A 27,988-nucleotide genomic window follows, 5' to 3' on the forward strand; every position below is an offset into this window, starting at 1 on the left:
ATCACTGTTCCACTGGCCATGACAGGTCCCCAAGGGGCTGTTCACATGAAAATACTAGCACAGTACAGAACCTGAACAGAAAATTTAGAAATTAATTAGGGAAACAAATAATAACCAAAGGGTGAAGTATAACAGCGCCACACCACCACCACCACAGCACATCCAGGTTTTGAGTAACGCTTCAGCTTGTGGAGCACTCTAGTGCTCTGGGACTAGAGGCAGTAATGAGGGATTGGGGGGGGAGCAGGAGCTCACAGCTTGTCCAGAGGGCAACGAAGCTGGTGAAGGGTCTGGAGCACAGATACTATGAAAAGCAGCTGAGGGGCCTGGGGTTGTTTAGCGTGGAGAAAAGGAGGCTCAGGGATGACCTTATTGCTCTCTACAACTGCTTGAAAGGAGGGTGTAGCCAGGTGAGGGTTGGCCTCTTCTCCAAGGCAACTATGACAGGACAAGAAGCCATGGTCTTAAACTGTGCCAGGGGAGATTCAGGTTGGACATCAGGAAGAATTTCTTCACAAAAAGAGTGATGGGATGGACTGCCCAGGGAGGCAGTGAAATCACCATCCCTGCAGGTGTTTAAGGAAAGACTGGACGTGGCACTTGGTCTAGTTGACATGACGGTGTTCGGTCATAGGTTGGACTCGATGATCTCGAGAGAGGTTTTTCCCAACCTAATTTATTCCGCGATCCTATGATTCTGTGAGCTCACAGCGCCACCTCCGTGAGGGGAAGGCGGGGGCATGTCTCTCCCCTCAGAGGCGGCTGCGGGTCCCGGCGGCGCCTCCCCGCGCACCACGAGATGGCGCCGCGGGGCCGGGGAGCGGCCGGGCGGAAGCGGCGGGGGAAGCTGCGCTCGGCCCCGCCGGAACGGAGGAACCTCGGAGGCCGCCCTGCTCGTCCATTCGCCCGCCAGAGCTTCAGGCTGCCCGGGTGGGTTGCCGGGGATGGCGGAGGGGCGGCAGGGAGCCGAGAGAGCCAAGGGCTCCGTGGGGGGGTGGGAGCCCGGAGCCACCTGGGCGCGGGCGGAGCGGCGGTGGCTCTGGCACCATGCGGTGGCTCTGGCACCATGCGGTGGTTGTGGCACCATGCGGTGGTTGTGGCACCATGCGGTGGTTGTGGCACCTGTACGTGCGCGGGGCTTTTCCGATCCTTTTCTCTGCAGCATGTCGGCCCCAGTCCCGAGGCGGCGGTGAGGAAGCTCGGGCGAGAGCGGTGCTCTGTGCGCTGGGGCCGGGGCACAAGGCCTATGTTCCTACCACTTCTCGGGTGTAATTGTTAGCCCTGTTTGCAGAGGCGAGAGCTGCCCATCGCTTCTGTGAGCCTTAGAGTCACTGGCCAGAGTCTGGTCACGACACGAGTGCCACCAGGAAATGAACTATATAGTGGCGAAGTTTCATTCTTCTCCTTGTTTATAGCTAAACTGACCGGCCATACACGAAACATAAGTTTACTGGGGCTACTGATAGTTGTACAGCTTTTAGCACTTTGCTTTTAACCTCTGACTTTTGGCCCAAATAGCTTTTGGGTTTATGTCCTGGACCTCAGAGAATAAAGACCCTCTTTTGGGTAGCCACAGCTGATCACACTGTCTTAGCCTCTGCTCGGGCCGAAAGAGCCATAATAAATAAGCTAAAGCTTGAAAACATTACTTTGCCTTATGTGTGATTTGTATCCCTTCCATCCACAGCAATTGCTGCTGTTGTAAGGAGACTGGTGTGAACATCATAGTGATAGGTGGGTCTTCACAGCACTCCTGTTGGGATGAGAAGCAGCTGTAACTCTGCTGTAAGTGCTGGACAAGTCTTGTATTTACTGCCATTCCCAAACAAGAATGCAGTGTATAGTGTTGAGAATTTCTGCCCCTTCTTTTTTAAGGGATATAACTTTTGCTGCCAACTGTCTCGGCAATCACAGGCTTATATTTCTCCATGGCTGTAACTAGGGCGCTTCAGTATTAAAGTTAACGTCACAGACTAGCAATGCACCGTATTAATCTGAAGCACAGGATGTCAAGCTGCTTTTCAGACATTTCCCTCTTCTGTTGGTAATTCTACACCAAGAATAAGCATCAGAAGTATAAAATTAAATAAATGTTTGTGGGAGGATGCACACACTTGCTGAAATCAGGAGAAATGTACCTGGAAAAGTAATTCCTGTATGCATATTCTAGTGTCACGTTTTACTGTGCATCTCTTAACTAACCTAACCATTACCAGAAGCTGGATGCTGAGTTAGGGACAGCTCTGGCCTGACTGAAGACACATCTCACAGCAGGGACAAAAGCAGCAGTGGGCTGAGGGGGTGGTCAGCTGTCTGTTTTTTGGGTCATTTCTGATTCAAACATAGTTGGTGGTTTCAGGAAAGCTTTCTGTAAATGTGTTTTTTGGAACCTGCTGAATTTAATGACATAACACCATGCAACAGGTTAATTAATTAATCTTTTGTTGATCAGTGTTGTGAATAGTTGAACCCTCGCTGATCTCACACTGAGCTGTGAGTTGTCCCTGTCACCTCCAGCGTGGCCACCGTGTGGCAGCGCTGGATCCAGCACACTGCTGGTCCCAGAGTCGTCCCCAGAGTGTGACTTATTTACTAAGTTATAAACCCCAGTGTGTCGTAGTTGTGTCTCACGATATGACAGACATGGTCTCAATTTCTGTTGACTCCAAAGAAATTAAATGCTGTCATTGCTTTGATCAGATTTGTTTATTTTCACTGATGCTCACTTGCCTCAAGCTGGCAAGGAGACAGGCGTGTTTTAATGAAAGGGAGTACATCCCTGGTTAATTATCAGTGGAGAAATACTTTAAAAATGTGAAAAGGAAGTAAATAATAGTAATAAAAAATTTCCGTCATTAATGAGCGGCATAGGCAAACAAATCTCCTCATTTTAAATTTTACAGTTGCTGGTGAATTTCATATGTTCAATTGCTTCAATATTTTGTTTTTAAAAATGTAAGTTATAGAAGTAGACTATCACATTTGTTTTCTGCTGCTTGTCATGTTTCTGATTTTATATAGTTTGTTTTGGAAGAGTAATTCAGCTGAAAATAAAACAAACTCATTTTTTAATTTAGTGTCCAGGCTTGCAGCATTGTTTTTCTCTGCTTTATATTTGTAGTCTAATGTTTCATAAATTATTTTGGAAAATAATTAAAGTTTCTGTATTTGGCAAAACAGGTTTTTCTTATTTGGTAAACTAATAAAGCTGGATCCTTTTACCAGGGTTTTTCCCCTCCTTCCCTTTCAGAAAGCATATGTACATGTTGTGTATACATGTACATATGTACATGTATAGAGTATCAGACTTCACCACTTAACTGCTTTAAAAAGTGTATTTACGTTAAGCTCGAACCTGATTTCTGTTTATGCTGCAGCTAGTTCAAAGAATTTTTTGTCATGTAGGAATTAGAGTGAACACGAAAGTTAAGCATGTACTTTTTCTGAAGTGGAAAACGAAAGAATCAGCTACATGGGCTTAGCTTTCTAAGTATGAGAAAAAGACATTATGGCAACCTTTACAGCATCCAGATGTACGTGGGAAAGAGACAAAAAGTATATGTGTACATCATGAGAGAGTGGAGATAAAACTTTTGAAGAGGACTGTTGTTAGAAGGAGATGTTTGAAATGGCCAGAGATGGCACAGGGATCTTTTATGCATGTGTGGATTTCAAGTGTTATAGGTAATCAAAGTGTTTTGCAGGGACCTCAGTGCTAGGTTTCCTTCTTCCTCCAAGCAGGCAGGAGAGAATAAAGTGAATTCACCTGCTTTGGTTGCCTGAATCAGAGTGCCTGGATCTTCAGCCTTTGCTGGCATGAGTTATCCCATCAATTGCAATGGGACTGCTCATGTATGTAGAGCTTCTTGTAGTTATGTTGGTGTTACCAGGGATTTGTGAGTTTGAGCTTAATGTGGGCTTTGGAAAGGACAGAAATTTGCCTTTGTGGTCGCCACATGATTTGCATTTTGTTTGGATAAAGCCCATCCCATTTCTTTTCACACAGTGTGACTGTGTGAGGCAAAAAGCTGCTCTTTAATCAGTATTGTTACATATGAGGCAGAATGCAACTGGTGTATGTACTGTATTCATATGCATTTTGAAAAATCATACTTTTATGCTTTTATAAATCTACAGCAGTTTTAAGTGCTGTCTTGGCTGTATTCCAGTGTTTCTGGGAAGAGTATTTTACCATTTCTTAGCCGTAGCAATAGGTACTTTAATATACTGAGTTTCTTTTACCTTTCACTGGCACTCACCTACCAAAGTTCAAGTTGGGGTGAGAGTATCAGGAGAAATATGTGGATGAAACAGCTAATGTCTTAATGTAATAAAATAATTGCCAAATAGGGAGGGGATCCAGAATATTTCTCAGTGATTCCTACTGGTAAATCACAGTGAAAATGTTGGTAATTAAAAATCCCGCCTAGTGGTTGTAGATGTTATGTTCTCCCTCTTTCCTCCCTTTTTCCTTCTTTTTTTTCCCCTTCATCTGGTTGCCCCTCTCCTTTTAGCCTTTTCCTCCCATTTAAAAAATGTGGCTGCAACCTGAATTGACTTGTGTTTTCTTTATGGGAGGCAGGATCAGAGGCTGAAAAAGAAAAAAGTGAAATAAGGGAGTGTATGAAGTTTATAAGTGCACCACAGGCTTAAGCAGAAATCTATTGCTTGAGTGTGGTCAAGATGGATTGAAACATTTAATGGCAATTGCTTCTTTTATACAAGCCCCTGTGCAGACAACACGAAAAAGGGAGAATGGTGTGTTTCCTTCAAGTGTATAATTTTTGTTTGGTATTAATTCGGAAAATAAAGGCTGTAGAAGCATGAAGTGTGGGAGAAAAATAGAAAAGAAAAAGATAATGGGAAAAGTGATCAGTCGCGGCATTTTAGGCTGCATTGTGTGGAAGGCTCCCTTTTACCTTCCTTACTGTAATGGATAATTCTAAGAAATGGGATTTTTACTGATGTTAATCAAAATATATAAATGAGAGACTTCAACTAGCCACAACAGAGAAGGTATGTTTAATACTTGTAGGCCATAGTACTCAAATATAACAAACTATATTCAGTGCCTGTGGCAATCTTAATACATATATTACAAATTAAAAAGCTACTGTTTTCTTTTCTAGTTCAACTTGATCATCACCAGAACAAACTCTACAAGAGATGGTAAGAGGTCTTTATGGGTTTCTGTGTGATAGCTTAGTCACATTTAAATACAAAATGCATACAAGCACTTATTGAACTGTGAATGCAGACATGTAAAAATTAGATGTGAAAGTAGCTAAATTGCTTTGAAAATAGAATTCAGATTACAACAATGAGTGATTTGTCTACTCCTGGGAAGACTCCAGAGACATAACAGGAAAATAAGAGAGGACTCTGATCATTTGCCTTAGATTTATAGCTTTTGTTTCCTTGAGGAAATCTCTTATTTCCATTTATTCCACAGCTGAAAAAGCACAGACACAGAACTGAGTTAGACTAAAAGTGTTCCTTTCCCTTTTACACCCCAATGTGAAACATTTCTGTAATTTCTTTTTTAACAGATGTATTTTTAAAATTCAGATGTAAGAGGGATTTTCAAGGGTCGCTTCCAACAAAAAAAACCCACAAAAAGTAGTTGGACAAGCACCAGGATCACAGTTCTGTCTACATGAACTGGCTTTTTGTCTTTCTGTCTTTCTTTCCCCTAAATTAACAACTGGAACTAGTCAGCTAGACAAATCAACCAGCTGGATTCCAGAGCTTGCAGTAAGGTCATCAATGCCCTTTTTAGAAACATTGTAAAAGAACTGGAGAAAATTTTTGAGCTTTAAAAGAATGCACTGTCTTCTTTGGAGATACACAGAATGTAGGAGATACCTGCTTTTGTCAAGCTTTATGGTGTTTCAAAACTGGATTTTAAAGTATTTTAATATTTAAGGTAAAAAATAGACAAAATGTTTTAAAAGTAACCTGTGAATGCGTTAGATTTGATAACAGGACATTCTCATCTGTCTGCTGAAGGATGAGGAGTCAGTGTGACATTCTTAAGCAAAGGGAAACAGTAATTAAAACATAGTTCATCCTAGCTTTTAGATAGTTGGATGATTAAGAATGAAGAAATTCCATATGGAAGGCAGATGCTTTTCTTGTACCCACTCATTTTGGGAATAAATAATCTAAACTTCATGGTCCAGTAGCTGTGTAATGTTAGACCAAGAGGAGACTAACAATGAAGTTTCAACTCCATGGATTCTTACTTTTCAGGAAAGATAAGTTGTATGCACTTTTAAATCATGTATCTGAGCTCCATAGCCCTTCACAAATAGGTTGTAGTTTTTGATCAGAAATATCTTAAGGAATGTAAGTTTGTTGTGGTGGGTTTTCTCTATGTAGTCTGTTAGCTGAAGGTATTTTGTTTCTGAGAGCACTTAGCAATGACCTTAAAAAGAGATAGCATTTGTAGATCTCTTTTGGGATAATGGTCTCAATTTTGCAGAAATGTGGCAGCATGGGAGTTACAATTATTATTCCAAACTCACTAGTATTTGCATTATTACCTGAGAAGCAGAAAGTGAAAACAAATGTAAGTAAACTAAGTTAACCTCTCTTGATAGTGTTAGCATTAAATGGAAAGTATTTCTTGGGTTTGTTTTTTCTGTTTTGCTTTGGGATTTTTTTCCCAAAGAATCATTCTTTTAAGACTATAGAATGGTGCCCATCAAGAGAACAGACTTAAAGATTTTTGTCTTGTATGTCCTTTAAAAAAAAAAAACTTAATAAAGGACTGTAAATGTCACATTCATCTCTGAAAACCTCAGTTAATCTTGCCATAGTTTTGAGTGTTTGCCAAAATATGACTTAATTAAAATTTTCCAATTTGAAGTACAGGCTTTCCATTTTAGCCCAGAGAAAAGATTTTCTATGGAAATTAAGACGTGGGGGGAAGGAAAAAAAAGATTTGCTGTTTAGTTTACTTTATGGTCTTCTTTTAAGATCCTTTATTATTACACTTTTTGAGAGCAGGATGAGAAGGGAGATGAAATGGCTTGTATGAAGGGAGCTTAAGGCTAGAGGAACTGTGGGGCTTTGTAGTTGCTGGTGAGGTGAAATCTGAACAGCGTAAAACTGGGTTTTTTTCAGGAAAACTAAGATTTACTGGAAGACAGGAGGTGTGTTACAGTATGTTTCATTCTATAGAGCTGTTTTTCTCCATACTTTATCAGTGACACTTTATTACCTCTTTTCATGTTTTGATTGCTGATGAGCACAAAAGGGAGATTTACTGGCAGCTTGCATTTGGCCAAATACAGTCTTGTTTTTGATTGAGGCCATGATGGATATATGAACTTGTCTGAATTGCCATTTGACCTTTTCTGAGAAACTTTGGCAGGCAGAGGCAGGAAATATGTTACTGGATAAAATGAATGCCTTTGTTTAATATGGAGGAATTTTAATCTCTTGTGTTTTCTGTCTGCGGATTTGGAAATCAGGTGTGGGTTGTAATACCTACACCTTGGAATGATTCAGTTCTTACAACTCACGCGAGTGGCTAAGGAATTGTGGAATATATCCACACAGCACATTCCCTAAAAAGAACTGATTCCCACTGTAGTATCACGAACACCTGGAAAATACCTTCTGGATACTACAACTCCTCTATTGCTAGTTCTTCACTGGTAGTTGTGTTGATGCAAAAACAATCTCTTGTAGGAGTAATGAAGTGTAGGAAGTAATGCACGTGCACCGTGTTGTCATTTTTCAAGTGTGCATGTTTTATCATAGGTAAAGGATTACTAGCGATTAAAAGGCAGAATTGTGCTTGCATTTACAGTGTTTCTCCCTTAATTATTGTTTTTCCCTCTCTCTTTGTTTGTGGCTCTTTATTAAAAAAATAAAAGGGGGAGTTCATTTTTTTTTTTTGTCTTTCCCTCTCCCCCATGTTTTGGCCACAGGAAGACACCGAGCCGTGGTATTCTCAGAAGGTGTACACGAGATACTGGAAGCACTATAACTTAGCCATGCGCTGGATGCGGAGGCACCAGAAAGCCTACAGGAAAGCCATGGAGTCCTTTTATCACCTACCGTGGTATCCTCCTGCAACCTCTCCCAGTAGCCACTACTCAGACTGGGATGGGAATGATCTCCCACATACCCGAAACTATTCTTCCCGCTATCGACCACATGGAGGAGCTCTGTATGGTGGGGGAGCTCAGCAGTGCACAGGGGCCCACCAAGGGAGGGAGGATGCTGAAGAAGTCTCTGAAATGGAGGAGGATGCTGAAAGGGACTCCGAAATGGAAGAAGGCTCCGAGTCTGAAGGGGAGATAGAGTATGACTTGAGTAACATGGAGATCACAGAGGAGCTTCGCCAGTTTTTTGCAGAGACAGAGAGGCACCGGGAAGAGCTGCGTAAGTCCATACTTGTTCTGTGTTTTCTGGTGTTTGATGGCCATAACACCGAGTGCTGGATGGCTTCAATTTTTACAGGTTTTGCAAGAATTCTCAGAAATAGGCACTGCAAGTGAGGCAGCCAAGCAGAATGAAGCAGGCAAAACTGATGGCTGCACTTCAGTACCATTTATTAGAAATAAATCTGTGAAAATGCTTGAAAGTTTTTTGGTGAGGGAGAGAGAGAGAAAATTGTGACTGCAAAGAAGAGAATAACGCATTTGTTCAGAGGACAGTATTAATCTTCAGAGCTGAAGAAAAAACCCAGTATTTTTATGGTTAAATCTAGTTAGCATGCTGTATTTCTGAGAGGGGGACCCACAGGAAATGCTTTATTACATCACTGAACCCTAGAGTAAGCCTCAGTGTATTTTATAATGTGGAGCAGCCATTTTGTTTGTTATTCTTTGGCTAACCTGACAGTAGAATTTCGTGATCCTTTTCTTCTCCCCCTGCATCCTCTTCATTCTGTACTGCACCACAAGTTTCTCTTTGTTTCGCTTCTTGATCTGGACCCAGGTCCTTTAGGAGGGATTGTAAGCCAAAGACTTAAGGTTTTTCTCAGGTCTTGATCCTCAGAGGTATTGGTCATCTTGCTTCTGTGAAATCCTTAAAAGAAATAAAGGATTATACTGTACTTCATTGACACTTTACTCATATACAGATGTTGCAGGCAAATTTATCATGCTCTTTTAAGAAAGCAGAATGATGAAAATAACTCTTCACACATGATTCCGGTAGTAAATGCCCAGAATGAATGCTTAATAGAGCTTTCTCTGAAAGAGAAAATGTTCTAAAAAGGTGTGATAAAGGCAGTGATTGGGAGGGAAAGACAGAAATGGTTTTATTTTAAGTTCTTTGATTAGAAGATATCCAGTGAGCTGAAACAATTCAGCCTAACTTCATACTTCTCATCAGTATGATGCACAGTTGATATAGTTAGCAGAGGAAGGTGAGTTAAGGAACTCCGTTGTAGTGCCTGACATGAATCCCTTTCTCATCATGCTTTTGCAGAATCAGCTTGGTGTTCTCTGTTGAAATGTTCCTTTGATGAGGTGCATGATGCTTTAAGATGCTGGGCTGCTTCTGGAAATGCAGAACATTTTCTTTGGATTTATTTTGATTGTTATGGTTAGTGGTGTTTAAAGGTATGTGAGTGATTAAAGTGGAATTGGGAGATCTGGGCTCAGAGATGTTCTCTGTTCCAAATATCCTGTATGACCTTGGTATAGCTATTTAATCTCTTCCTGACCCCTTGCTGGCTGCTCTTGCTAAAAATATGATTTCGTTCTTTGTGATGAGCAGGTGAATTGGGAAGAGGTTTGTGACTCAGAATACAGATTTTACTGCTTTTCCTTCCACCGCAGTGGTACTTGGAGCCGTTTGGAAGGATTAGGTCTCTGCTGGGTGCTACGTAACAACCTAGTTCTGCATAAGTGTAACTCCATTCACTTCAGTGTCACTGTTGCAGATCTTCATGCAAATTTAAGTGGGCTCTGGTCTTTAGCTACTGCATGCCTCAGTTTCTTTAGTAGCTTCCCTGACAAAATGAGGATAGTACTAAGTAATTGTCTATAATTCCTCAAAGATGGAAAAAGTAAACAAGTACTTGATTTAATTGCAATTTAGAAGTGCCACAGAAGTCTTAGGTGAATGGTGCTATCTAAATGCTAATTTTGTGAGTAATTAAAAATACATTATGATCTTGCTCAGAAATAATTTTTTCGTGCATCATAAGGGAAAAGGAAAATAGAATAAATTTTTTATTCTGTTGAAGTTTCTCAAAGAAAAACATAAGCACCAAGGAGCAGGGGAAAGGCATTGTTTCCCTGATGATGTGGAAGTGAGCTTGTATGGAGTTGAAGGCAATACTACTGTACTTTAAGAGATAGTTTTACTAATTTTCCTGGTTGCTGTTTATGAACAAAATTAAATGCAGAAGTTCATTAAGCTGTGATCCATAATAATGCTATCATGTTATATCTTTCATATTGTGCAGAAGAACAGTTGTCATTCTGTATTGATGCTTAAGAAGGTGGAGATAATGCATCCACAAAAGAAATCCATGGTTATTTCAGTATTTTCTCCTTAATGCCTTTTCCTTTTAATCCCAACCTGCATGTCCTGGGCTGCCTCCTCTACCTGAGGAGCAGATTTGTAGAGAAACTTGGGCACTGTAAACCTCAGTAGTGCCTGAAATTTAGGCCTCCATGTCTGAAAGAGGCATTTGTGATGGTGAGGTAAGAGTTTTACGTATTCTTTGAAGAGAATGGAAATGTTTGGGTATATCAAGTGGAATACCAACAGAGATCTTGATGATCAGTTGAAGTGTAAGCCAGCTGTTAGGGAACATTAAGGGGAAGGCTGTGCCTCATATTTTCTTCCTCTGGCATAAATAAAGGGCTCCAGGTGGAATTCAGAGCCTTTGACCCCTGCACCTTGATATTCACTTGAGAAAAGACACCCAGCTTGCTCTTCCATTAAAAGAAGAGTTTGCAAGAGTTTGATACATGTTTATCTGCAACTTACATGGGAAAAAAGCGGCAATGGGACAAATAGAAAATGGAATTTGGCACATAAGGAAGGGGATACTAATCTTTGTGAAGGATAAGTTCTGTTAGTCTGGTGTTTTTCAAGCCCTGCAAAAATTAGGAAATACTACACAGCATTAATGCAGGTGTTTTGGACACACATAGTGAGAGTCCAGATTTTCCAAGTAAGATATAGTTGGTTCCCACACATGATCCACGTCTCGTCAGCATGTAGAAGGATAATCAAATAGACTAAAATGAATACTAGCTGATGTCAGACTCTTCACTTACTATGCCTGATCTAGGGCCTGCTGGAAGTGAATGTGATCACAGACATCAGAGGATAAGATCTTGCAAACTTTAACTGTAAAAAACTTAAATAAGCCTGAGATGTAGGTGGCAATGAGATGACTCGAAGATCTTGGAGGTGTTTTCCAGCCTTAGTGATTGTATGATTCTCTGGTTCTATGAAAGACCTTTGTGCCTGGATAGTGACATACAAGCCTTAATGCTAACTGCAAAGAGAAAAGTTTCAGAGATAAGAAAGCGATTGTGTCAGACTAGCCAAAGAAGAAAACTTCAGGTGCATTTCATTTTTTAGTAACTGCTGCAGACTTGAAGAACAAGCAGATTCCTTACTACAGTAAGCAATTGTTTTGTTTTCACAGTGGGCATTTGCAGTGATTGGCTGACTTGCAAAGTAAGGGCTTTGGCAAACTTGCTGCATGATTTAACACTTCTGCAGTGATATAGTTCACAAGCAACCTCTTTTAAAACAATCTCTTCTTTTTTGCCTTGAATTCATGTCAAATTCTTACTAGTTTTTATACTCATGTCATGTGTTGCAGTCAAGTTACATGTTCCTGGAATGCCCAGAAGTAATTGCGAACATAGTTTTGCTGAGGCTATATGAACGCAGACATACTAATGCGCTACAAACTTATCTAGATATATGGTGCATTTAGTTAAAATCCCTTACAGACAATTGTCAGTTGTGTCTTCATACAGAATCATAATTATACAGAATCATAATAGTGATTTTCCCCTTTTAGAGGATTTTCTTGTCAGGCTAGTCTGTTGTTCTGGTTCTTCATGTAACTGGGGATCCTAATAGACTGTGCTCCTTGGGGGTATTTTTAGTTGCGTTTAAAAGTCTTCCCTCTGGCTGTCGGAGAGCATGAAGTTGTTATCCTGGGTTACCATACCTGTCAAACCTAGGTAGGGTACCAAATTCTCCAAGCATCTAGGCTGTAAAGAACAGAATGCAATAAGTTGCCTTTTATATTTGCAAGAATTGAAAGGGCAGAAACCAAGAAAGGAAGATTCACAAGCCTAACAATTCTGTAAAATGTCTAATTGAACATATTTATTACACTTTTAAATTTAGCTTTTGAAACATGTAGTTTGTCCTTATGTAGTTTTTCTTTGTTCCCTTTTATATAAAAGAGAAAACACCGTAATTGGGTGAGTACAGCATTGCGAGTACATTGAGAACCATTCTGTAGTAGTTAACAGGAAACGAGACAGTGTCCTTTATTTAAAAACAAAGAAAAGGAAGGGAAAGTACCATCATGTCAGTTCATTACTGAAGGATAATGGTCTGTCATTTGTTAATGCTCTGAGTAGTTTTTTCCATTAAAGGTTCTTTTTGTATTGCCCACACATACCCTCCAGCTTCTTCCAAAAATATCATTGTCTCAACTTAAAATTTTCATGCTAAATGGAAAACTTTTCTTTAAAAAATGAAAGGAAATGGTGGATGAAGATGTTTCTTTCAAAACTGCAATTTGTAGGTTTTTTCCCCTCAAGTTTCTTTTTCTCTGAAAGATCATAGTTGCCACTGCCTTTTTTGTGAAGAGGGAGTAATGGAATTTTCTGTGTTTTGAAATTTGTTTGAATTGTACCAGATCTGTGAAGCTTTTGGTTTTGTTTAAGGCCTGCATGCAGCTTTGGAAAAAAGACTTTGATTCAGGGAGTTTGCAAGTATGTTTTCCTTCTTTCCTTTGCTTTTGGTAAATATTTTTGTCCTGTTTTGTCTTTTTCTCCATCAGACTGTAGCTCAAATTCTTGAACTACAAATTCCTGGTCTTCAGCATTTCTGTTTCTTCCTCCCTGCCCTAAGCTGTCCAAGCATTGTGGATGGTGAACTTAAAAATATCTGATCAACTTCCTTGACTTTATCAGCCTTGACTGACAAACTTTTTGACTGCCAAAAAGCTTTGTCTGGCATGAACTTTCACCACAATCTTTAGAAGTTGAGTTGCTGAAGCTTCTGAGAAATGCCTGTGAAATAAGAGCGCTCTCTGCAATGTGTGTGGGTGCTTGAGATGCTTTTGAAACATGTTTTTATGCGAGCTGAAGAAGAAATGTGAAAATCCCTCCTTTTGTACCACACTCTGATCTTGATGATCGAACCTTTTACTGTGTAGCAGCAGAATCTTGTCAAGTGCACACACTGTGTCCAATGTAGAGGCTGTGTTGTTTGGTACTGGCAGCCAAGAGCTGAGAAAGTGCCCCCTTACTAGAGAAACAAGGAAAAGTCCCACAGTTTTCACTGCTTTAATATTAAAAACCTGTCGGTACTTGCAAAATTAAAGGGTCTGAATTGCAGTTGGAGAGCAACAGTTGGGCACAGTTTTATATCCATTTCATGATAGACAATGTTTTCTTTGTACTGAGAGTATCAATTTGGGAACGCAGCCATTCTTAAAATATATGATAGTCAAGAAAATGTCCTTGGATCTTATGCTAGGGATAGCATTTGAACTTAGGAGAATGCATAATTGCTGTATGACCCTGTGTCTTTCCTATCAAGCCAACACATTTTGCAACAAGTGGACGTTATGCTGTACAGGTGTACTTGCTGCTGCAGGAAGCAATGGAAAAGAGACACTATAAAGCTTGAGGAAACTTCACTTTTGGTGTCACTGGACCAAGTGCAGCTACAAGTGGATATCCTCTGCTGTGTGCTCTGGAGAGTTGCGTGACAGTTTATATATATATACCTGGAAATTATATGTAAAGTCTTTCTTATTTTTATGTGCCTCAGGCTGAGACTGACAGTGTTGGCGACCAGTACAGATGCTGCACGTTTCAGCTCCTAGTAGGTGGCATCTGGGGATGCTGTGGACTAATCTCTCGTGTGCAGTGTGGACCATTGGGTGGAGCTTGGGCCTGGAATGCCACTTCCCTATCTGCCAATGGCTGTATTGGTCTCAGTTCTCCCTAAGCATGCTGTGGAGTACTGGTATTTGAGTTACAGCAGGTTAATGCTAGGAGTGTGGGAAAATAAGCTCATGTGGTTCAGTATAACTGTAGTGTAGACATTGCTTTAAGAGGAATGCCAAGATGTCAAATGCCTTTACTTCCTCTTACATTTAAAGGAAATGAAGAATACTGTGCTAATATGAATGTATTACACTTCAGGAATTTCTGTCTGAAATTGTCACCCTTTGTCTGTCTGCTGTGTTCCTGTTATAGTGAGATGGTACATATCTTAGGTGACTTCTCGAGAGGTTCAATTTATTCATCTTTATAAGGGATTTTGAGTACCTCAGCAGGACGTAAGCAAAAGCCTCAGGTGGTAGAAGGATGAACAATATGATCTGAAAGAATTGTTCTTCACAGACTTTAACATGTTATTCCTGTGCCCAGAACGCTTCTTGTTGATATCTTTGCTGAACAAATAAAGGATTGGAGCTACCCTGTCTCCCAGAGGGCTATTATCCCGAAGTTTTTCATGAGGCAATAAGAGAAGTCTGGTAAACTTGAATTGTTGCTGTTCTTGCTAAATCAGTGCTGTGGTAAAATTCCTTCTGGCTGGACTTGTCTTGAAGATATGGGAATAAGATGTGCAGAACAGAGACAGGTCATTGCTCCTCTCAGCTGCCGTGTCCCTCACCATCCATGTGCTAGAGCTGCTTTTGATAACTGTTTCTTCATAGTTGCTGGTCACAGAAGGATCTCCTGGAAACAGGTCAGTAGCTTGCTCTGATGCATTAGCTATTGGAACTTTCTGTTTACAAAGAAAATACATGCGGTAATTCAGTTTTAGATGAGATAAGCAGAGTGTCAGTGCCTGTTTTGTGTCCGTGGGGTTTCCATTCCAGGGTTTGAGGGTATTGCTGTGACATACCTGGCCCCTGCAAAGTTTTGGCAAAGAACCAACAGGTGGGCCCCAGGACTGAGAGGCCACGTGTGGAAGAATGAATCCGTCCCCAGTCTTACTGTAAAAGCAAAAATAGTTTTCAGAATGCTGTTTTGGAAGATTGCTTCATATGGGAACAGTTTAGTGTGGGAAGATGCAGACGCTACTTACACTCGTAACTGGTCCTGGTAATTTTTTGAAGGCAGGTCTGCCTGCTTGCTTATTCCATTAGCATCTGCAGCTGCTCTGAGTGGCTCCTCTAGTCTTCCAGGAAGAAGGAAGCTAGTCATTTATACCCAAAGGATGATGCATCTTAAACCCAAAGGTTTGAGGGAGCATTGTCCCTCTTGTCTTTTCAGGGCCTGAGCTGAGCCCCTATGGCACCTTGTGATGTGATCTGCTGTGAAGCCTGTTCCCAGGAATCTAAAGCACCTCCTGCTCTATGAATTTGTGTCCATTTTCTTTTTATTTGGAGGTGTGATACAGGAGTAATAGCACTTCCCTGTCACTCAGGAAAATAGAGAAGGTTGACATGGCAACATACCAAGAAACAGTTGTGCTGTGGCCCTATGAAGTACTCAGTTCATCCGTGTTACAGTTGGTGCTGGCCTCCAAAGTACCCAAAGCTGTTTATGTGGATGTTGGAATTTTCCCCTGATATTTTGAAGGACATGTGTCTTAAGTTGTCATACACTGCTCTGGTACACTGAAATCATGGAGGTAATGTAAAGTGAAGGCTAAATCTTAAATGAATATTTGTACTGAAATAAATAACATGGGTGTTACACTACTGAGTGTTATTGTTCACATTAACTGGGTAAGAATCTCTTAGGTTGAATTTCATTTGTAGTTGCTGAAGTTCTTGTTGCTCTGAAAGTTAGCTCTGTATTCACAGAAATTGGAGGAACTTTGCCAAGGAATGTAGGTCTCCAAAGAACATGCTGGGCCTCAGCGTTTTATGGTTGTTCAAATACTAACAAACCAATGCTGCTGTTCTTTCATTTTGCACAAGCCTTGCAGAGCACCTTCATTTCTAGGAGCTCTGCAATTTCTGATGTGGTTGCCGAGCAGAGGGTTGGAGAACTCGCTTTAAAATTCATCAGTTGTTATTTCATTGGGATTTTTGGCCGCTGCTATGATGGGAAGGAGGCTGAAAAATGTTGAAGAGTCCAGACTTTGAAGACTGCATCGTGTGACATGTTGATGGAGGAAGTGTTGAGGTGGTAGATCGCAAAGCAGCTGGCTGGCTTTGGAGGAGTGCAGGAAGAAGTATCTGCCTTTTTCTGATCTCTCAGTTTCTCCCTAGGTAATGCTGGTGGTTCGTAGGGAGTTGCATTCCCTGCTTTTGTGTTCTTCTCTTGGCCTTAGGTACTGACCTCTGTCCTGAACAGGCTGTCAGGCTAGATGGGCTTTTAGTCTGATGGCTCTCCTTGTATAAAGTCTTCTCTTCATCAAGTCACTGAAATACTTGCTTCATGTGTGAATTATCCCACTGAAGTGACAGGAGAGATGGAGCTCCTGAGTGCTAAGAAGTACAACTTAACTTTCTAAAGGGCGAGATGCCAGCTGCCTCTTTGAAAGCAGACAGTGCTGACTTCTGCTCCAGCACCCAACCCTGGAATTTCTTCTGAAGTCAAACATTTTCCATTTGCAGAAGGTAAAATAGACGGACATCTGCAGATTTCCTCTGGCATATTTTCCCAAGGTTTTTGGTTGTGTTTTTAACACTGGGCATAACAGTTACCCTCATGTATTTAAGTATATTTCATTTAATTTACTAGAGTGCTGAAATGAGCAATGAGAAATGGAAAAGGTCATAGTTTCCAAAGCTGCCCCTCAGCCCTTTCCTTCACGAGTTGTGATATGCTTAACTGATTCCTTTAGCTTGACCCTCTTTCCAGATATCTCTTTCCAAATGCAGCACACACACAGTTTACTGGCAGCATGGAGAAAATGCATATTTACTTGCTGAAATTAATTTTCTCTGGATCAGACCTTGTTATTTAATTCTGCATGTCTGTGGTAATATTAAATTATGGATGTGCCAGTTAACTGAAAGGTCAGTTTATAGTCTGAGTATACTTCCTTCCGAAAAATCAGCAACATGGCTACAGGTTGCTCTCCAAAAAAATGTTTTTCAAATGTTTTTGATAACATAGCTTCGTCATATCAGACAATGAACCAAACTTCACTTCAGCACTGTAGTCTGTGGCTGTAGTCAAGAAAGAAATTTCAGTGTGAAGTTCAAATGTGTGAGTTTCATTTAGAAGACTAACACAGGCTGCTTCCTTTTTATTTTCCTGAGAACACCAAACTCAGTATAATTTAGCTGTCTAGCGCTCTGTGCATCGTGAAACACGTTCTTCCAAGTGCATATGCTTAATTTCTATTCAAGGTACCCATAAAAAATTATTGTGAAACTCATGTTTCTTCAGCATTCTGGTTTGCTTTTAAAGAAACACTTTTAAATTTGAACATTTCCTTGTTCCAGCTCCTCTGACTGTGCCATACATGTATGTGTAGATATAGTTATATATAGATTTAAGTAATCCTTCTGTTTACTCTAGCAGTGTTGTCTTTGTCTGGCATCAGCATTGTTGCCATCAGTGACAGATTGGAGTTGTTTTGGGGGATGGGAGTGCAGAGTCAGCTGGTCTGTATTTAGTCTTATTGCTGTAGACTTGATCCTTACTAGAGGCATCTGCCAGTGCCTGATCCTGTACTAATTTCTAAGCAGTGATCGGTCAGCAACTTCCTAGCAGTTTAATTCTGTCAGATGGCACAGTGCAGTCTGAACACCTTGGTGCCTCTGGTGTGATACAGACTGATTATGCTGGGCTTACCCGTGTGTTTTCTGTCCTAGATGAGCGAATGCCTGATTCATCATCATGGCTAGGCTTCGCGAACGAAGATTTGGGAATGCCTGATTAGGAATTACATTAAGAGCATTCAAATTTCTAGAGCAGGCTTTCACTTGAGGATCTACTGGACTAGCTTCGTGTTCATAGGGTTTAATTGTTTCAGTTCATTTTCTGGTTGGGATAAGAATATCCCTTTTTAAGGGTTTCATTGTGAAGGTAAGAGAAGAAAATAAAAGAAAGGTGATTTGATGTTTAGCTGGGCAGTAACCATTGTAGCCTAGTGCGAGTGTAAACATGGACATGAGGGCTTATATTGTTTCCATGTAGGATTGTTGGCAGTTTGTTTTGGAGACCACACAACAATCCTTCTCAGTTTTTAATCCTATTTCTAAAACAAAAATCGGCCTCTTTATTCTCTTGTTAGCTGTAAAACTTTCCGCCAGTTACTTAACCCAAATAACAAAATAATATGAGGTAATTAATTCTTTAAAACATTCAGGTAAGATGGATTAATTACAGTGCAGCATGTGCTTAATTAACTTGAGAATGATACATACCACTCAGCAGCAAACCTGAAAATGGAACACCTTGGTTCTAAACTTCCTTCCTTCCTTTCTGTTCATTTTTATTTCAAAGGTAATTTTCTTCACTTGCTCTCTTGGTAAGTAATTTTGTCCTGTTTCTACAGAGCTGTCCTCTTCAAAATGTGTAGAAAAGTTGGGTTACAGTGAAAGAGAAGGTGTCGGAGTACTTCAGATTTGTAAAATCTGTTTGCTGTCTGCTTAGGCAGCCTGTTGCAACTGAGTCTGTCTGAGGGAGTGCAGTCTCTCACCTGAGACTATTTCCTGCTCTTACCAATAGGTTTCAGTTGGGCTGTGCTTCAGTCTCAGTGCCAAAGCCAGGTTAAGCAATTTTTCTTCTTAGACTTTCGATCCTGCTCTGGTGTTGCCAGGACACTGAACTGTACCAGACCTAAATATAACTTGTTGGGATTGGGTTTGGGGTTTTCTGGGTTTTTTTTTTTGTTTGGTTGGTTAGTTGGTTTTTGTTTGGGTTTGATTGTTTGTTTGTTTGGAGGGTTGGGTTGGTGGGGTTTTTTTAGGATTCATTGTGTGACCCCTTACACAGTTGTAACATCATCCTTGAGGGGCCTGGGAGCTGGAGCATGCAGTTAAGGGAGAAGGAGAGGAGCAGAAATTGCATAAGCTGGTTTTGTAGCTGAGGAAAGGAAAATGTCCACGGAACCATGGTTTCAAACTGCCACAAGCTTGCCAAGGAATCACATCTGCTCTTACTTCAAAGCCTGTAACAGAAAATTTTCTTTTTTCTTGAGCATATTGCATTGCTTGTAGATACATGTGGTGAAATATTCAGTTTCTTTTAACTTATTCCCTCCTCAACTAGCAGATGGAAATTTTGTCAGTGTAGATACTTGGGGCTTTAATACCTTCAGCATCTTTGTGGTGGTTGTGACTCTGTTGAAAGCTTAACATTACAGGCAATTACTCACACTGGAAGTAATTTTTATTCCAAATCAGTGTTTTCGAGCCAGCTACAGCATTTGATTTTTCTGTGTAGATGAGACTGCTGGCATAGCAAGATATGGCCTAGCTGTCTTTGGAGATCAGACTTCTGTTAAAAATGGGAAAGGGAAAGTTACATGGTGTCTTGGGGAATCCTTTCATCAATTTTTTGCAAGCACAAAGTTTTAAATTTAAGAATAAGTTTAAATGGAAATCTGTTTTCCCCAAGCCAACTTATACCTAGAATGAGGCTGTTCATTCTGCTATAAAATCATCATTTTCTTTTTTCATTATGTTTCCACAGTTTCTGTAAGTTACTTAGTATTCCAAGGTAACCCTCCAGTAAGCAACACCGTGCTGTTTTCAGCAACCAAGAATATTTTATCTTTACAGATGTGGGGGTGAGTCACAATTGTTTGTATCTCGCAGGCTCCCACTGTTGGAAACTCTTGTCCTGCAAATCTTTGCACTTGATAAAGAGTAGTACTTGAGATGTCAACCCTCTGGAAATCCAGAGCTCTGTAGAGCTCTGCAGAAATTAAACTCCTTGAATATCCTGTTTACAAGTCCTCAGATTTAAATCCTTGTTTTGTTGGAATTCCTTTAGGCAAAGATTTTGGTTTTCCCCATGCTATCCCTGCTTCCTGTAAGTATGGGCACAATAAAAGGGTCTGATTCTATCACCTCTGGAAAACTCTTATGTAGGTTTGTGGTAAAGGTATTTAGCTAGCTTTTCTAGGAAGATGAAGGAGCTGGCATTTTGCGAGAATCCTGTGTGGGCAGAACACTTAACACAGCAGATAGGCTCGTGGGAAGTGGCATTCAAAGAGAGAACTAGGAGTTTTTAATCAGTAGAAATGGGTAGTGTTTTTAACTCTGTTAGTGTGGGCTGCTCAAGATCAACTCAGGTAGCATTTAAGATGAAAAGCTCAGAAAGTGCACACGCAGCAGTAACAGAAAATAATTCATCACTTGAAGTAAGCAAACAGATGTGTGAAGGGGGTATAGGTCAGTCTGAAATCATGGAGAAATAAAAACACATCGGGACTGAGTAAAGTGCAGTATTTCCTTGAAGAATCATGAGCCAACTAAGCAAGAAACTGAAAGTCAGTAAAGGCATATGACACTTAGGAGGAGCAAGTCTCTTACTGTAGCTACCATTGTGTGGGGCAGCACATGGCAGACTGCAGGGTGTGAGAACTGAGGGACCTGTGGGGAAGGCTGGCTGTAGAAGAAACGTGTTCAGATTGCATATGGTCACTGGCTACAGTCAGCTAGGGGTTGGATGTATAAATATTGAGAGCTAAAAATGGTACGAGAAACCGCACAATGCTGGGTACGAATCTTTCATTAAAAATCCGACATAGATAATTACCCTCCCTACTTCTGTGTCCTTTTAATGTTGCAAAGTCTCTCCATGGAGACATTTTTCTGAATCAGGGAATTTATTTGGATTTTGGTTTTGAGGTTGTTTTTTCCTTGTTTTGTTTTGGTTTTTTTCTTTTAATAAGAAAAGGATAAATTCCGGACAGGAAATTTTTTTTATTACTGCTTAAGCTTCTCAAAGGATATTACAAAGAAAGAAAAGTGAAGTGGATCAAACTTACAGCAAGTGTGTGACATTTGCATTTTTATAAAAAAGGAGAAATAAGACATCTGAGTTGCTAAGGGCTTGTGGGGAAAATAGCTTATGTCTTGAAGGGCTTAGGTCATTGTCTTGCTGAAAGTATATAAGGTCATTTGTGTGCATATGAAGGCCCAAATGCAGCGAATAGTTAATATACTAGTTACTGTTCATCCTGCTTCTGGCAGACCTTGGGGATAGAGGTAGTTGTCTGTATTTGTTCACTTTGATTTTCAGCTCGTACACGCCAGATTGAAAGTCTTCCATAAAAGGTGGGAAAAGTGGTGGAGGGGAAACAATAACCCAAAACTTTCTTTCAAAAGGCCTGGAATCACTGAGAATGCAGTATGGGTTAGTAGATATGCTTGTTTTGGCTGGGGTAGAGTTAACTTTCTTCACAATGGCTGGTATGGGGCTGTGTTTTGGATTTGTGCTAAACACAGGGCTGATAATGTAGAGATGTTCTTGTTATTGCTGAGCATGGCTTACACAGAGACCAGGCCTCTTCTGCTTTCTGTGCTGCCACATTGGCAAGGAAGTTGGGGGTGCATGGGAGGTTGGGAGAAAACACAGCCAGGGCAGGTGACCTGAACTGACCAGTGGAATATTCCAGACCATATGACGTCATACTCAGTACATAAACCTGGGGGGAAGAAGGAGAAAGGAGGGGCTTTTGGAGTGATGGTGTTTGTCTTCCCAAGTCACTGTCACACATGATGGTGCCCTGCTCTCCTGGAGATGGCTGAACATCTGCCCAAACATGGGAAACAGTGAATTAATTCCTTGGGTTAGCTTTGGTTGTGTGCATGGCTTTTGCTTTCCCTATTAAACTCTCTTTATCTCTACCCGTGAGTTTTCCAGCTTTTACCCATCTAATTCTCCCTCTGATCCTGCTGGTGGAGGAATGAGGCTGTGTGGGGCTTGGTGTCTGGCTGGGGCTAAACCACGATAGATCTCGACTTTTTTCCTTCATGGTTAAAAAATTATATTTACTGTGTTTGGTAAAAAGTGTCCCAACTGGTTTTGGCCAGGTAATGATGACTTTCCAGCAGAGCTGGACTTGGTAGGAATAAGTTAATTTTGAAAAGAGCTTCAAGAGAGTGAAAGAACATCTTTGAAAAGAAATGGAACTGACCAATTGGGAAAACATCAGCAGTGCTTTTCCTTTGTGCAGGAACCCATTACCACTGCAGCTGCTTGCCTGCCTTGTGACCATTTGCAAAATACTGTTCCATGACTGGCGGAAGCTTGCCAGTAGTTGAAGCTGAATGCTGTAGAAGAAAGCATGTTTATTTTTTAGTCTGTGTGAACTGGAAGGAGGAACTACTTAGAACTGTGTAAAAATTACTTGTTTCATGTCTATAACTTGGCAGCACAATGACTTGTGAATGTGGAATGTGAAAGTGATCTGAGGATGAGCTGGGGACTTCATTGCTGCAGGCTGAGAATTAGTGTTTGAATAAACCTTGCTACCTACTTCATGGATGAGTATTTGGTCCTTGCTTCAGAGAAATTCTGGTTGCCTCAGTGGGCTCAGGGCTATAGACAGTTTATAATTTTGTTTGTTTTTTTCCATTGTCAGATGCCTGTTGTCATCTTTTCGATGAAGAGGTAATTGCATATTTAGCTCAAGTTGTACTGCTTTGTATTGTTTTTAAAATAAACTCTAAGATAATGGAAAGAACCCAGACTGCTGCAAATTAGAGAAGTTCTACTTCCCAGCCCCTGCCCCACCAAAGAAAGTTTAGTGTTCATCTCAACAGGACAATGCTTTCTCTGCTGTTACCTATTCCTTGTATCTGTGTTTGACTGAAAATACTGCTTTTGGAAAAGCAGCATTTGGTTTCATTACTTCTTTCCTTGATTGAGTGCAAATAGTGCTGCCAGCTGTGAGGTGGTCAGACACTGGGACGGGTTGCCCGGAGAAGTTGTAGATGCCTCATCCCTGGAAGTGCTCAAGGCCAGGTTGGATGAGGCTGTTAGCACCCTAGTCTAATGGCAAGTGTCCCTTCCTATGGCAGGAACTATATGGAACTACGTGATCTTTAAGGTTCCTTCCAACCCAAGCCATTCTATGATTCTTGCTGAGACCGTGGATTTTGTCACAGTAGTGTCTCTCCTCAAATAGCGGATTTGAAACTGCAACATGTTCCACACAGCTGCAGTGGTATTACCAGCAACAGCTGTCATGTTCTATGCTCAAATTCAGCCTTTGGTGCAAAAAACTATGGGTCCCTGTAGCCAGTTTGTGTCCCAAGCCTCTGCCTGGACTCTGTAGACCTGATTTATGTGTCTGCGAGTGTAATGCAATCACTCTGGGACTTTTTTTAACCCGTAGCTGTGGAATAGCAGAAGTCAGGTTAGAAAGTTAAAGGCAGTACATCTGATTAGTGTAAAGTAAAACATGTGCTCCAGATGTCCAACAGGTAATTTTGAGAACAGAATTTAAATTGGTATTATTATTTTGATTGTTACTAGTAGGATCTGCAGATTTATGAACTGCTCAGTGCTACAAAATGGAGATTGATGTGCCCTAAACTGTAATCCACTCATCCATCATAAAGCTTCTGCTACAAACCTATTTAATTACCAAACAGAAGAATTCATTATCTATCTCCAGAGAAATTGATTTTTCTTAATAATAAAGCATTAGTGTGTGCAATGAGCTATCAGAGAGCATTCTATGGCAAGCAAGCGAGGAAGCAGCTGTCTCTAGCATGCAGCTGTGGAACTAAAGAATAAAGAATTTCCATGGGCAATACAGAAGTACAAGGAATTATCTTTGTGGCCCAGGAGAGTTAACAAATACGAGTTCAGTTCATTGCCTTGCCAGAGTTTTGCTGTGGAGAAACATTGGTGTCCCAGGAAGTTGGTTTCAATGGGACACAGGTGACCTGTGTAGTCGCTGCCTGGGTGCTATACCTTGTCCTCAGAGTGCTGAGCCCTCTGTAGGCAGTGTTAGCTCCTCCTTTAATTCAGACCTTCTGGTTAAAATGGCCTGACACCAAATAAATCTGACTCTTCCAAAAGCACATATGGACTCCAATGTATGTTTCCATGTGAATTCTGGCAGTGCAGCCAGTTCAGGGTGTGCCCTTAAAGCAAAGTCACAGAAACAGCTTTCTGGAACAGATTGCTAATAACTCCTCAAAGCCTTCTGTCCTTTGTCGACCAGCACAAAACTGTGAATGGTGTTTCAGATGACAGGACAAAAGCTTTCTATGTCCCTGTCAGACAAACAGATCCCAAAACTGAAGTTTCTGATTCTTTAAAATATCTATTTTATGTGAATGAGGTATAGGAGATAATTCCTTTAGGAAGGCTGACAGGCAGTTGGCTGCTATATATACTGTACTTTCCAGTATAAAAATAAACTGCAGATGTTTGACACAGATCTGTCAGGATACTTAACTTTGGGTTGGGGTTTGCAGATGTCATGTGCGTTGTGGAAGCTAAATCTTTGCCTTAAGGGGAAAGAGGGAAGAGGTACATGGCAGCAAACACTGAGAAGCATGTCCTGTGTGTGTCTAATGCATTCTGACCTGTGGACACTGTCCTTTTTGATATTTAAAAAACCCAACTGCTGTCATTAGTAGTGAACTGTGTCACGCAGTTTTGAGGACAGTCTTTTGTTACTGGTAGGCAAAGGAGTTCAGCTACCAGGTGATTTTCTACATCTTGTAAAAATGTCCCAATAAGAGGGGAGTTTTGTATAGAACTACGCTGTTTTAACTGCACAGAGCATTATTTGTTTCATCAAAGCAGCACCCAGGAAGTGGAAGTAAGTTTGGACATGCAAAATCAAGTTCTCAGTTGGGCTTACCAAAGAGAATTTTTGTTGACAGATTGGTCCAAATGTTTTGCCTCTGTGAATTGTTTTAAATCCTCTTTAAAAGACCTGAGGCAAGGATTTATGTTGGTGGTGTTCCGTTTGTCTTCAAAGCAACAGAGTAAGGCTGCCAGCTGTGAACTTCGAAAGCCTTGAGAAATGGATAAGGTTGGATAGTTTACTAAACACAGCGCCTACAGCTGTGTGTCATTGAATGCACTTAATGGCAGACATGACAGACCAATTTGTTAATTTTCATAGAGTAGTAACTGATTACATTTTCTCTTGGCTGTGATTCAGCTAAAGTTGCATTGTCCTGTGCATTATTTCCTTTCTCAGCTGCTAAGTCATTACTTTGGAAGCAACTCTCTTGTTTGTTTGGGGTTTTTTTTGTTGAGAGAGTGGGTTGGGATTTTTTTGGTTGAGTTGTTTCTGTGGTTTTTTGGTAGAGGGATTGTGTTTTGGTTTTTGGTTGTTTGGGTTTTTTTCTTTTTTCAGGGTATGTGTATGTTGGGAAGAAATGAAGCAATGCTAATTTTTGCTTACTAGTACTAATACAGAAGTTTGCTACAATTTTAGGATTCAATTCCAGGGTCTTCTTCCTTTCTTCCCACTTCTTCCAGCCTACCTTTATTATGATATTTAGTAGGAATGTGTCTTTATGCAAAACGAGCGCAGCTGCACCCTCGAATGTGTGAATTTTGGCCTTTTAAGACCCAGCAAAAATATGAATATGTCATATTTTTAAAATCTAAACTGAAGCATGATTGGTTGATAGCTCAGTAATTTACATCTCTTATGGTTTGTTTGTGTAGGGAGGCAGCAGCAGCTGGAAGCTGAGGACCCGTACGTGGAGGCTGATCAAGACCTTCACAGGAGGACGGAGCGTTCTGTGGAGCCGCCGACGGAAAGGCCTGGGGAGAGGCGAATGGCAGAAATGAAAAAACTGTATGGTGCTGATGCTGCCAAAATCCAGGCAATGGAGGCTGCCATGCAGCTTATCTTTGATAGGAACTGTGACAAAAAGCAGCCCAAATACTGGCCCATTATTCCCCTTAAGCTGTGAGTACCTGGACTGTGCTCTGACATGGCACACAACTGTGCCTCAGTCAGGTTGTGCTGCTGAAAGAACAAACGGCCAGTTTTGGTTTTGGGTGGGCTTTGGGGCAGAATCTGGCAAGGACAGCATGTGTGTCTTTGGCCTTTGTTTCTTTTACACTGTCTGTCAGCAATGCTCACTGTCTGTTCAACCCACATACCGTTGTCAAGTAGTAATAGGAGGGATGGGAGTATCAAACCTGTCTTAAGTCATGTGTTTACTTGTTTGATACCCGCCTGCCTTGACCATGCTTGCAAGAAACAACCATGTCTATACTCAGTGAACTGGGAAAACTTAAAATGATGCAAATAAGAAAAAGACCATAGGAATTGTCTGCTCTTACTGTTTAGGAATTTGAGTGATCCCATTTTTTAGTCTTAACATAGTAGCATTTGGATTCTGTTTCACATAGCACAGCTTGAAGTGTTATGTCTGCTAATCTTGGATTTTTTTTGAGAACCAGGAGCCCACTGGCCAAGATACAACTTATCAAATTACCGTAGCCCAGACATTTGAATTCTTTTTCAAAGGTTTATAATAACGCAGGAAGTTTTTCTTCCAGACTGATACTTGTCTGACAGAAGTCTGACTCTAAAGCAACATTATATGGAAAAATGTTTTAATGAAGGGGGTGGGAGGGTGGGGCAGAAGCCTGATATGGTCCTGTCTGTTAGAGGTCTGTTTAGCAGAAGAGAAACTTAAGAGGACACATTATAGGAGACAGTGCATACAGTGATTTTTGCTATTCTAATAAAAAGCACCTGACAGGTTTGAAGCTTTACAGAAGGCTTATTATTTTGATAGACTGCATCTGAACAATGTATATGGAGGTATGAAAGACAGGTAGCCCTGCAGGCTATGTCTGTTTTACATGCAGCTTTCCAATGCCCGCCTGCACACGACATGCACAAGACTTAAACACAAGCAGGTAGATGTGCCTCTGTGTGTACTCATCCATCTGCACAGGCTGTTTGGTTCCATTTCTGTCACTCTCTACTTTTGGTCAGTTGTGTTTGCTCCACTAGTAGCTAACAAGGTGGAGTGAGGCACACAAGTGGTCTGTGTAAGAGAGGCAGAACTGGCCCCTCAAAAACAATGACTCCTTAAAAAATGGTACCGTGAATACTTCCAAGGACTCTCGGTGAAGCACTGCTGCTACATCTTATTGTGTGCTGAGGGGCTGTAGTTTGTCTCACAGCGTTTCCATGCCAGGGCCAAAGAACCTTCTGCTCATTTAATAGTGACATATTCATCTGTCTTTCTGGCAGCAGAGGAAGGTCACAACTAAAATTCTGGCTTCAGTTTATTCCCAGTGTATCCAGAGTATCTCTGAGGCACGTGTAGTTCGTAATGCACACCAGCAGTTGCTGTGCCCTCTGCAGCAGCCAGCTGCAACAAAGCAAGTCTGCAATGCAGTTTGAAATATCTTTGCTTTTACTAGTAGTTACTATGTATTTTCCAAGCAACATTTCCATGTCAGTTGTACCTCTTTCACTTTGGTTGTGACAAGATGAAGTTAAATTGAACACTGATGTTAAAAAGCCCCCAATCTCCAGGACTTATTACTGGTGTGATTAGTCTGAAAAACTTCAGTGAGACAGGAGAGGGAAAAGGGTTATTAACAGTCGTGCATTTGTCTTCACTCTTGTTTTTGGTGGGTTTTGTCAAAAATTTGGTGTTTTGTTTGGGTTTCCTTTCATTGACCAAATAAATTTTCTTCGTAACACTTTGTAATTTACTTTTGTTTTGTATAAACAAACTTCCATACTTAGGACACTTCAATTCTCATATGCTAAAGCTTTCTTTTAGGTGCTGCATTGTTTAAGGAAGATTGAATTTAGAGCAAGAACAGTTTTAGCATATGGAGAAGCGCAAGGAGTGTTGACAGGAGTTTTCACAGGAGTGCCAGTCAGTACCACAAATGTATGGTGTTGCACA

General features: G+C 40.9%; 1 protein-coding gene across 1 annotated transcript; it reads left to right on the forward strand.

Annotated features, from left to right (window-relative positions):
* Positions 1 to 1,684: 1,684 nt before the first annotated feature.
* On the forward strand, positions 1,685 to 27,834 carry GEMIN8 (gem nuclear organelle associated protein 8). Its single transcript, XM_008926829.3, has 4 exons — positions 1,685 to 1,785; positions 5,130 to 5,169; positions 7,941 to 8,397; positions 25,767 to 27,834. The coding sequence occupies exons 2-4, from the start codon at positions 5,167 to 5,169 to the stop codon at positions 26,015 to 26,017; spliced, it is 711 nt and encodes a 236-aa protein (XP_008925077.2). The 5' UTR covers positions 1,685 to 1,785; positions 5,130 to 5,166; the 3' UTR covers positions 26,018 to 27,834.
* Positions 27,835 to 27,988: the final 154 nt, after the last annotated feature.

This window comes from Manacus vitellinus, unplaced genomic scaffold (assembly GCF_001715985.3).
Source record: "Manacus vitellinus isolate BGI_N305 unplaced genomic scaffold, ASM171598v3 scaffold_7_pilon, whole genome shotgun sequence".
Lineage (NCBI taxonomy): Eukaryota > Metazoa > Chordata > Aves > Passeriformes > Pipridae > Manacus > Manacus vitellinus.